Source organism: Lygodium microphyllum, chromosome 1 (assembly GCF_053477565.2).
Source record: "Lygodium microphyllum isolate KBCC chromosome 1, Lygodium_microphyllum_v1.1.10, whole genome shotgun sequence".
Taxonomy (NCBI): domain Eukaryota; kingdom Viridiplantae; phylum Streptophyta; class Polypodiopsida; order Schizaeales; family Lygodiaceae; genus Lygodium; species Lygodium microphyllum.
In genome coordinates this window covers 49,235,002-49,247,788 of record NC_141135.1, presented here as the reverse complement: position 1 = coordinate 49,247,788, position 12,787 = coordinate 49,235,002, and the positions used below count along the sequence as shown (strand labels likewise).

Below are 12,787 nucleotides of genomic sequence, written 5' to 3'. Positions count from 1 at the left end.
CTAAGCAGTCCTTGCAACTGTTTTGTCTATTTACTAGCTTGGAGTTCATATTCCAGAAAATTGAGTTTACCACTGCTGTTCCTCCCATAACTTGTTTGCTTGTTTATTATGATCGTAAAGTTTGTCAAAGCATTATGAAAGCTTCCATTTCTGGAGTCTTGAATTTCGAGGATTACTGTCTGAAGATGTATTGCTTGTGAATGTAATTGCACTGCCTAAAGAGAAACATTTCTTTACACTTTTGTGTCCACTGCTTCTGTTAGATTGGTGACTTTGATCCAGCTCCTTGTAGTTTCACTCTGCTTTTATTTTGTGCCTTATTCACAAGGTCAATCAATTATTTGGGCCTCGTCAATGAAGCTTGAAAAAATCCTGTCTTACTACTGAAGTTGCAGCTCTGATTCCAACATTACATGCAAAGAGATGTGCCCTCTGGCAGTTAACTGGTTTTGATATATGCCAAGCAACACATAACTGAGAGAAGAGCCTGGGGACACAAATTGCAAGCAAGAGTAACTGCATTTTTGTGTTGTCTGTAGCGTATGTGCCCATGACTGAGAATGAACCTTCCCAGTGAATTTTCCAAATCTTGTTGCAATGCTATGTTTACTCTAGAAGCACCATTGTCATCCAACAGGTGTACATGACAGCATAAGCATGTGTGCTAGTAAGATTAGTACTTGTTTTCCTTTGGATTCAGGTTCCACTCACATACTTGATGACCTGTAATGGCATGCTAGAACATGCAATGCTGACAATATTATAGGGTGTATTATCCTGCCTGATATCTGACAAGTCAAAATGCCAAACGTTTCACTGCAATTCTTAGAGGACTGCTTGATCCTGGCAGTGTTTTTCCTAAAACACATAAAGAATACTCATTTTATAACTTTTTAACAGGATTTTGAAACCACAAGGCTGGATCTAGCTAGGAGACATGCTCAACTAAAAAGCCAGAAAGAAAGAGGCATTGCACAAGCAACACTTGAGAAAACAAGAGCAGCTGTCAAAACATTAGAAGCCAGGTCCGCTATTGAAAGACAGGCTGTGGATTCTGCTATGGAGGAAGTGAGGCTGTTGCGAGATGAAAATTTGTATCCACAGTTGTTGGAGCTAGTGGATAAGTAAGTACTCCTCACAATTGTTGACAAAATTCTGAGTCTTTTGCTAATCATGCTAATTTATGTTAATTTAGAGAGGTGATATGTGTCAATCATATTATGTTCTTTTTAAAGTTGATCTGCTCTCAAGTTTAAAATTCTTTGACATTTGAAAGTTGTCTATTTGTTTTGGTTTCATAGTTTGAGAAGTGTTAGAAGCACATATCATTTCCTTAATTGTTTCATGCTATAAATCACAATAAAATATGGGTTTCTAGGGCAGCATGCAGCAGAGAGAGAATGCTGAATAGAAATCTCCTGGAATTTGTGAAATTTTTTCTCCAACTGCTGTATTTCATCCAGGAATAGCATTGGTTTTCCTCACTGTTTGCTGCTGTTAGGAATTGTAAACATTTAACAAGCAGAAGGAGAGATTGCTGGATCCATGCAGAATTCAGCAGGAAGAGGGATAGGATTGACTCACAATTTTGCTGAGTTTCATGACTAATCCTCCCCAATCACCTTCATGGAGGAGGGTGACACTCATGGAAGAGCAGAGATCAAAGATTAATTGGTGAAGATTAGCTAAGAGCAGGTTATGATGGATGTTGACACCCTCATGTGAGCTTGCTCACGAGAGAGATGAGAGAGGACCTACTTGTGATGCTCTCATACCAATGTGATAAACAACCAAACAGCCTTATTTCCACTTTGATATGCATGGTCCTTGGAGTGGATCAAGCAACTAGCTGATACTTTTTTCCCCTAGTGCCTTGTGTCCAGGATCCTGATTTTGCAGATGGCAGATTGTTGCCCACTACTGTGTATGACGGGCAGGTTCAAAGGCTGACAAGCATCTTCTATGGTTTGAACATCTTGTGAACATTGTGCAGGTGTACTTCATCTCCTTTCAAGAGATGGGAAATAGGCTTGGACAACTTCCCCCAAGCATTCTTGTTGAGCTACCTCAGAGTTGGCCTGAAGGATATACAACATTGTTGGCTAAATTCCTTCGTATCTCATACAACCCCAAAAAGGATTCCTTGCTAAATGGTACTCACATGTTCGGCCTGTATTTTAACTAAGGACTAATATTGCAGTCTATTGGTCCTCATTGAGCTGGAGACATGGTATTTCAGGCCTACCTTGATGGTTGAGCCCTACTCTTTTTACTAGCATGGAGATGGAGGTAGTGCTTCCTCATCCAAGGTTGACTTTTGGTTACCCTTGCTTTTTTGACCACCATGGAGGCAGGGATTGTGTTTCCTCTCGTAAGGTCGAGTTTTGGGCACCGCTTGTGACTACCGCAACCATTGTTTCTCCTTGCAGCTCTAGTTGAGGTGCTGCCTCTACTTTTGCATCATGTCCTTCGCACCTTAGCCAACTTCACCTCCTCCTTTGACATTGTTGTGCATGGTTGAGAGGGGGTTTCTTTTGCCATATGGTATACTTAGGTTTGAGGTTCTCTCATAGTCTTCAATATTGACATCCTCTCCCTTTTGTATCCATGCATACATTCTACCGTCGTAAAAGGGTGCTTTGGCAAGTTAAACAAGCCCCTTGTGAGGACATTGTCCAAGGAAAACCCTATTGCATTCCCTTGCATAGCATTGTGTTCTGTGATTTGGACACTTGGAGGGATGAAAACCTGCAATTAATGGCATCTTTCCAAGTGTAAATCCATACATTTTGTTGTGTGTTCCACTTTTGCATTATTAACCAAAGAATCATGGGCTTCCTTCCTCACATTTGGGATCCATGCAACTAACCCACTCCTTATGGTATTCACACTTTACCTTGTCATTCCTCTTCATTGACACCCTTAATAGTGATATTGCTCTGTGTTTCACCTTTGTATAAACTAATTAGCTAGGTCAAATACATCCCAAACACAAATTAAGAACTAAAATAAAAACTAAGACACATAGGCATGTTCCATCTCCTTACAATCATGACAAGCCCTTGGATAGCTCATTTTGAAGTCCTTGGTCAAGTCCTTGGTCCAACATCTTTATTGTGTGTTGGACCTTTGGGCCGACCCAAAAGAAGATATCCACTACCCTTGCAATCTTGGTAGGCCCTAGGGCAGCAATTTGTGGCCTTTGTGGTTTGATGCCTTGGTTTCTTGGGATGGGACCTTTGGGCATGGAGCCTACTTTTGATTTCTTTTCGGAATCCATTTTGGGCTTGGGCAAGGGTGTCAAGCTACCTTAGAATTAGTCTACAAGATAAACTTGTATGACATGAAATTCCTATGCCTCTCCTACACCTTGAAAAAAGAATCCTATTAAATTAAGTCAATTATAGATTTCTAGAATGCTCATAGGACAAGTGGCTTAGAAACCTATATAAAAGGGAATCATGAACGAGATAGCAGTAGATCACGCCATCTTGACCTTTACAATCTCTTGTGGACACATGAGAGAGACAATACCATATCCCCCTAGGCACCCCATATATCCCTTTGCGGAGGAGACTGTACATATATGTAGTGGCTTTGTGCATGACAGATTATAAATGCTAGATTTGAGTAAATCCCTAGAAGAATGCATGGGAGATTTGGCAAAGGCCCTACACACTTAAGCTATGTATGCATTCCCACAGACCTTATTCCCATGCAAACCCCTATGCTCTATGGCTCCCCAAAATGTTCTCGTATGATGGTGAGTGCAGGGATTCTCGTACATGTCTAAAGAGAGAGATTGGTTTGGGCACTTAGACACATTGCCGAGCAAGGAGGCTCTTTAAATGCCTTGTGCAGAAGAAGAAGCGAGACTACTCGGCAAAAATTGAGATAGAGGTATACCAGCTTTTTTTGGGACAAGATAGCAAAAGAGCATGGATAATGTTTTACAAGAGACAGCCACCCATATAGATTACAATGCTTGATACTTGGCTCCGCTATGGGAGATAGTTGTATATGATGTATCGAGAGTGACACCCATGCAACCCCCACATGTCCACAAGCCAACATGGTTGTCCTTCACAAGTAAGATGCTCAAAGAGGTGATCTATAGACTACAGAATGGGAGGGCATATGATGAGGACAGTCTAGTGGCAGAGCACTTCTCACATGTATGTGACACACTAGCATCCATATTGGCATCAATGTTCAATACATCAGTATGTGAAAGATTCCCTAAAATATTGTCAAACCATACTATAGTTCCACTCTGTAAGAGTGGCAACCTTTTGGCCCCAGTAGCTACAATGCCACCATGATTGGCCACACACTGGCTAAAATATATGGAGCATGAGCTTAGTGCATGGGTTGAGATGAAGGGTAGGAGAGCATAGGGAAGATTGGTTTTAGACATGGATACACCACATTGGATCATATTCTCACACTCAAGGTGATCATTTAGGCGGGCCAAGCCTGAAATGAGAGGATTTATTGTTGTTTTGTGGATTTCCATAAAGCATTTGACCTTGTACAAGCACATTTCACATAGAGATTGGAGTGCTAGAGGGTATGTAGTGGGGCATCTATGCATTATATGAGAGAGTGACAGGGCGTATGCGCATACCTAGAGGGATCCCGAAGAGGGTTGACAGCACCATATGAGTAAAACAAGGATGCCCACTTTCGCCCACACCCACACTATTTGGACTATACATAGACGAGGTGTTTGACTACATTGATAGGGGAGGTGGATTTATAGCTAGCCTAGCTGATGATATTGTACTCATTTCAAATTCATTGAAGGGCTTGCAGCTTCACTTGGATGCACTATATACCTTTTGTAGAGATATGGATCTCATAGTGAATGTTGGAAAAATTGATGTCATGGTATTCAATACTTCCGCAGCATGGGTGACCCGATCTATGTACCAATTTACTTTTGGAGAAGATGTAGTGGAGCTTGAGATTTCACTAAGGGGGGTAGTTGAGGCCCAGTTGGTGCAAGGCTATGCAACCCTTGCTTGTTTGACACTCTACTCACACCTACTCTCTTGTATGGAGTTGAGATTTGGGGTTGTAGACTATACCATGGACGTGGGCCTACTCATTGACTAGATTGGCCTAGAGAGAGACCATCATGATGGATGGGACCGCATAGAGAGGCCATTGACAATGATGATATCATACAAGATTAGGAGTAAGCCCTACACCCCACTCCCTATCACCAGAGCAAGTGTAGCACCTATGGTTGTGGAGGCACTCTTTAGAGTAGTGACTTTTTTACATAGGATATGGAAGCTCCCGTGCCACAAATACCCCAAATTAGCATTGACTTCCTCCAGATAGCAAGCAAAGGTGGGTGAGAAGGGATTTTGGTACTCACAGATGGCAACTTGGATGGGCTTAACTTACATGGGCTGGACGGCTTTGGCCCTTTGACTATAGCTTGGTTGTCTTACACTCCCCCTTAGCTGATTTGAGCTGAATTCAGTCATTAGGGCTGATACCTAAGAGTCGATATAGAGAGAACTTGGATTGAGCTGCCTCTTCTTGGAGGACTAGAGATGGAGTTTTACCAGAGCCACTTTCTACACCTCTTTGAGGATGGATTAATTAGCTGACCATAGTATATGGATACATATCTCTCCCATGGTATGGGTGCTGCTAGTGGACAGATGTGCACCTTCTCCCATTAGTTGAGGATAGAGACAGGTAGATAGATAGATATTCCAACAGAAGATAGGATATGCTAGCTCTGTGATTGAGAGCTCGAGACTGAGGAACACTACATGTGCAGTTGTACAATGTACTGTGACATATGGGGAAGATATCATTGTCTCTTTTGTGAGGGCCTTGGGCCCCTTTGTTGTGTCATGGAATATTAGGACTAGATATGTTTAGGGCTTTTCCTCCTGTAGCTTTAGAGGTGCCATAGAGCACTGCTACAAGGTAGGAGAGTCGAGACTAGTCTGCCCAGAGGGATCCATGCAAAGAGCAATGATGGATTTCTTCCATAAATTAAACCCCACATGCACTACTAGTTCAGTAGACACTGAATCATCTTGCCAGATTGGACTTACCCCATGTTGCGAAGTCACACTAGAGAGGGCCATTGCACTTGTCGAGCATGACAACCTTGACCACCTAGTCAATGATTGAGAGGTCCATACCATAGCTAGATCAAAGCTGTCATTGCAAGACACAAGAGATTCACCTCTCAACACGCTAGTAGGGCAGCCCGAGACTACATCATAGCTGGGATCATGTGCTGACCTCAAGATATAGAAAGGAGCTATTATAACTAGATATTCTATATATCAAGTTTTAGACATTGAGATCTTTAGATTTTAGATATTAGACTACACTAGGATGCTCTTTTCTTTCACTTATATGATGAGATGACATTGGACACATATGTACTTTGATTTTGCCTCATAGGCCACATTGACCTTTTGCAGATGTTAATAACTCTCTCTAGCCCAACCCCCCCAGGTTGCGTCTCAGGTTGTTTTCGGCCTTAGCATACAATCTCTTGGTCTTAACAAACAATCAATCTTTCTCTCTCTTTTTTTTTCGTAAAAATCTCTCTCTCTCTCTCTCTCTCTAGAGGATACTCAGCATTGGCTCTTATGCCTCACTAGAGGATACTCAGCATTGGCTCTTATGGAGCGACAGTGTCATCAGGCACATTTCCAGGAGCCCTGCACCAAGGGGTGGCTCTTTGATACTCTAGTCACTCCAGCACTGATGTATGGAGCAGCTATATGGGGGCCAGGCCTTGCCGATTATGTATGGACATTGATGGAGAGACCTCAGGTGATCATGATATCTAGATTGATTCGCAGCAAGGCCTCAGTCCCACATGACATTGTGCGAGCAGAGCTTGCCACACCGCCCATGCTAGTCGAGGCATTATTTCAGACAGTCTGCTTCCTACACAGATTTCAGGATATGGACAGAGATCGCATTGCATACAGAGCATATATGGCATCTTAGGAGATGGCTCGAGCGGGGGATACCACATCATGGTATGCACAGACTAGAGCTTGGTTTGACAGACATGGGCTGGACATTGATAGACTCCCACCTCTTCTATATGATACTCAGGCTTCCACTTACACCCTCTCTCTCTCTCTGAGAGGAACAGAGTCATCAGACAGGAGATATGGCATATCTATATACAGAGAACATGGGTCAGCCCTGCACAGCCACTGCCATCGAAGATGGCACATTATTATACACAGTTCTTGAGCATATCAGAGTAGGGATTCATAGAGATTCCGAGATATATGCAGATCTATATGCCACATCGATTGAGAGTTCTTATTGGACAACTCAGGGTATCATCACATCAGCTTATGATTGAGAGTGGCAGAGCCAGTGGCATCCCACGGGAGGAGAGGATATGCCCCCTTTGCAGATCAGAGGTGGAGAGTGAGGAGCATTTTGTTCTCAGATGCCCGACATACTCAGAGTTGAGATCTAGATACACATTGAGCAGCTCACTTCAGGGATGTATGACTGATATGGATCAGAGATCATTTGGCCGTTTTTTGGGAGAGGCATGGCACATCAGAGAGCAGAGCACACAGCGGGTCCCAATCAGAGAGGGGCCCACCCAGACGACTATTACACAATTCTTTCAGACAGACAGAGTGAGAGCTACTATACCAGCCTCCAGCCAGACCTCCGGGCTCACACTACAGCAGGCTGAGGACCAGCGTACCCGACGCCGCACGAGGATCCGTGGGTTTCGGATCCCACAGCCACACCGACAGGAGATCCGGAGGATTCTTGATCTACATCGACAGCAGACTGAGATCCGACGACACTCGATACATTGGATCTCAGATCTCCAGTTTGCTCTTTCTCTACCGCCGATGTACCACATCCTGCATCCAGGAGGGATCACCTGCTATTAGCGACTTCGACGACTGCTACTACATCCCAGGATAGTATATCTCCCTGCATCTGTTACATATACATATCGCACCACTTTATCACAGTTGGCAGTTGTTCCCCTATTACAGTCGACATTTGTTCCCCTTTTGTAGCCATTATCTGGAGTACCAGAGTTACATACGCACATACACATACACGACACTTATCACACTCACAGCACCGTATTTTCAGTTTCCAATTTTTAGCTTTTCATTCAGCACTTTTATTTTGGATAGTTGGACCTCATCAGTTGTATCACAGTTTGTCTCAGAGGCCAGTTTTGGTCTTTAGAAGACGTTAATATAACTTTCTTTCTTTCTTTCTTTCTCTCTCTCTCTCTCTCTCTCTATATATATATATATATATATATATATATATATATATATATATCACAAGGGGGGATCAAAGAGTTTGAGGGAGTGGCCCTATTTTATAGGGGGAAAATATACCATATTGTGTAGGTTATGCAGAGGAATGAGGAGGCTCATTTCATGCAGATACAGATTGCCCTTGTGACATATACATTGTAGTGTGCTACTTTGCTCCAACAAACCCCCCATATGCTCTTTAGGGAGGAGAGTCACCATATTTACCACTATATGAGGATATCTTGCGTTATTCCACCATAGAAGATGTCTTGTTGGTTGGGGACTTCAATATACACACAACATAGAGGCATGTCCCCTTTTTCGAGAGCGAGGACATGTATAGAGAGATAGCATGAGAGGAGATGGAGGGCTTAGTCGGACGTCACAGGACATAGTTGAGTGCATAGACTATAGTGACCACCTCCTAACCTTGGGAGACACATATGGACTAGCCATCCTTAATAGCTTTGTTAGATGGCTAGGATGGACTCTCTCACATGCTTTCCACCTAAGCATGCACCTAGACATACAAGAGAAGGCCCCTTTGGAGGATCTACACAGAGACTAGGAGTGAGCATAGTGGACTATCTTTTAGGGCTCTTAACTCTCATCCTCGTCTTATAGTTTTTCAAAGTCTTTCATTGTCCATTGGCAGTGGTAGTTGACCATGCTTACCTATAGTTTATCATCACCTGTAGACTTGATGTGATCCCTCTTGTGAGCAGCCACTACAGATTCCTCAGATACCACTTCAGTAGATTGACAATGAGTGCCTACTCAGGTTATCTCTATTGGAGCCTTCAAGAGATGGATCCTCATATACACCTATAGGAATTCACAACATAGCTTGCCAGAGTATTTCACATCTCAATTGCCATGTATTTTCCCCATGCATGTCCCCATTTCACCCCTCCAATCATGAATGTCCCTCAGAATAGTTGGTATGACCAAGAGTGGAAGGAAACTTGCCTTCGTCTCCAGCAAGGTGAAGCATAAGGAACCTACACACACAGCTAGACATGCTCGATCTTTCGTTGCCTAGTATGGTGGAAGAAGAGGGCATATCTATGTAGATTGGAGCACGAGTTTTACCAGCTATTCTTGGGGCAGGACAACAAGGAGGGGTGGAAGGCATTCTAGGAGCCTTGAACCCATATACCCATTACTTCTCCATATACGTGGCATATATATGCCACCTCATTGTATCATGTACATGAACAGCCCCCTTTGCCTTGACCATTAGGGAAAAGGCCCATGCCATCCACCTTCTTTAGTACAACAAAGATTCGTGACACTATTGACAAACTCCAGAATGGCCAGGTCTAGGACCATGATGGACTAGTAGTAGAGCACCTATCACATGCTAGAGATATACTCGCACCCCTTCTAGCCCAGGTGTTCAACATGACCCTATATACTTCCTTGCCAGTTGGTTAGCTAATGCTATAGTATCAATCCTAAAGTTGGAGACCTCATGGTGTAAGAGTGTAGTGAATGTGGAAGAATATGACCGGATTGAAAGAAAATGAACACGAGAGAAGAGGGAGAGAGAAAACAAATAGAAGAATGCACAAATCTGTAGTAGACGAATGTAGAAATGAAGAAGGCAAATGTATACACAGTCGAATGTGTCTTCATGGGTCGATCTCTCTCACCACTTGAAAAGACAAGTGAATGATGAGCATGGTAGGCTGCCTATAAATATGCAAAAAAAGCAATAAAATAGTCAGATTGGCCAGTAGAAATTGGTCGATTGCTGTACATATGCAATCATTGAATAAAATAATGCTTCAAAATTGTTGCACAAACATTGGCTGCCATGTGGCAACCTGCACAGCCTGCGCAAAAACCTTAAAGCAGCTTGCCAATGAACCAACTTGCGTAAGCAAACCTATAGGAAAGCACAAATCAATCTGGTGTTAAGGAGCCATATCAACAGCCCAATCAAGTGCCTGTAGTGGGTAGCATTTGCCACTGGTGAATCTGCATGGGCCGTAGCCTTCCAATTCGGATCCATGGGAGTAGAAAGAGCATTACATCCCTCTATCTCAAATGTAGTCAAATGCTCGTGCACATACCGTTGTTGGGAGGTGAAAACACCCTCAAAGTTTGCCAAATCTCATGAGCTAGAACGAAGTGGAGAAGGCTTATATTCGTCATCTTGAACATCTCTTGGAGTGCCTCCTTTGTCAACTTGACCTTTTGGGCATGGTCACTTGTGAAGATGAGATCATCCACATAAAGCACTAACAATACGTGTCCTCCAGCTAAGGTGTGGACATATAAGTAGGGATAGGAAGTGGAATATCAATATCCTAACTTCCCTTAGAGGAATGAGTCTATCTTCTCATTCCAAGAAAGTAGAGCTTGTTTGAGGCCATAAAGGGCCTTCTTTAATGTGCGCACCTTGCAATTTGATGAGGAAAAGTTAGGAGGTTGCTCAATATAGATCTCCTCCTTTAAATCTCTGTTAAGGAATGCAGGCTTCACATCAAGTTGATAAACCGATCATCTCCTATGGCTAGCCAAGGCAAGAACGTCCCTAATGGTAGCCATCTGAGATGTAGGTGCAAAGGTATCATAGAAGTTTACTCTTGGCTACTACACGGATCCTTTGGCAATGAGCCATGCCTTGTGCTTATCTAGAGTGCCATCACTATGGTATTTGGTCTTAAAGACCCACTTGACTCCAATCACCTTCCTATGAGTGGGTTGAGGCACAAGATCAAAGCGCCATTCCACTCAATCGCATCCAACTTCTACTCCATAGCCTTCTTCGAATGCTGTGACTGCAAAGCCTCCTTCATGGAGGTGGGCTCTCTATCCTGTATGGCATGAGACATCAAATAGATAGTTAGTACAAACAAGCTCGGTGGTGTGTACTTGGTTCCTTCGAGATTGCTGCTGCCATCATGTGGCTGCCAGTCCTTAGGAACTCCCTTAATCCTTGCATCACTGAGATTGTTGCTGCCATCATGTGGCTGCCAGTCCTTAGGAACTCCCTTAATCCTTGCATCACTGAGTGTATCACATGCCCAACGAGGAGGATGTTGATACTTCCCTCGCCGTTTTGTCTCTGTTGAAGTCTCTGGAATGTGCACTAAGGCCGTCTCAACGGGTGAATCCGGTGGTGAAACAATCTCCTCCTCTAATGATGGTGGAGCCTCAAGGGGCATAGGATCTAAGCATTGGATTAGGTGCCCAATTATGGCCTAGATCTCCAAGCACAGGGTGCTCAACACTCCCCTTTGCAACTAGAAACTCCATGAACCAAACATCTCAACCCATGTATACCTTTTGTGGAACGGGATTATAAAGCGTGTATCCTTGTGACTGCGAGCTATAACTCATGAATACTTGTCGTTTGGAAGCTGGCTCAAAGTTATCCCTATTTTTTCGAGATGTGAATATAAGCATCACACCCAAACACCCTGAAATAAGACACATCTATTGATTGACCAAAGTAAGCCTCAAAAGGTGTCATAGCAACCATGTCCGATGTAGGGGATCAATTAGGGATGTGGATAGCGGTGACCACTGCTTTAGCCTATAGACACTGAGGTGTTTGCCAATGCTCCATCATAGTTAGCGCTATCTAGATCACATTGTGATTCTTCTACTCCAATATGTCATTCTTTTGAGATATGTTCGTGTTGTCAAACTCTTGGTGAATGCCATGATCTGCACAAAGCCTAACTAGCTCATTGGAGACAAATTCCCCTTCTTTGTCGGAATGCAGGGTCTCGAGGTTCTTGTCGGACCTGTTCTCCTCGATGATCAATTAACCTTAAATTGTCAGAAAGCTTTAAGATTTAGTCCAAGAAATATGCCCAAGTCATCTTGCTAAAATCATCAACAATTAGCATAAAGTATAAACTCTCCTTAATAAACTTTGTTTGTATCAGTCCACGTAATTTTGTTGAAACAAGCTCCAAGGGATGCTTAGCCCTACGTGAAGCCTTGTTGGGAATCACACCTCTATCTTGTTTGCCACAAATGCAAGATACACATGGCAAGTGGCTCACCCCAATCTGTGACAAATCCATGCATAAGCCGACCACGAGTTGCCTTCCAAAGGTACTTGTAGTCGAGATGGCTAAATCAAGCACGCCATAGTTCGGTCCGACTCTATGAAGAGAGAATAAGAGAAGTAAAGGTTGATGAAGTTTGCATCTTGTAGACTCCATTCTTCTCATGACATGCACAAAGAACTTATCAAGAAGCTCCATCAAGAACTTGGAAAGAGTCCTTATCAAACTCGACCATAAGATCAAGAGTACAAATCTTGCTTATTGAAAGAAGATGATATTCCAAAACCTGGCATGTAGAGAACTTTGGATGTGTACGTATCACCTTGCCTATTTGGAATCAGCTACATATCACATTTGCCTTTAATAGGGATTGAAGAGGTGTCACCTATGAGAATTTGTCCATGTATTGGACTCATATAGGCAATACCATTTGAAGAAGGAGTC

The 12,787-nt window shown here is 43.1% G+C and overlaps 1 protein-coding gene across 1 annotated transcript in view; it reads left to right on the top strand.

The window, feature by feature from the left end:
- Positions 1 to 12,787, top strand: part of LOC148041087 (nitrate regulatory gene2 protein-like) — an 80,462-nt gene that overhangs the window by 54,175 nt on the left and 13,500 nt on the right. The window contains exon 3 of the mRNA XM_087676773.1: positions 901 to 1,124. Coding sequence (XP_087532899.1) covers positions 901 to 1,124 — 224 coding nt within the window. The remainder of the gene's footprint in view (positions 1 to 900; positions 1,125 to 12,787) is intronic.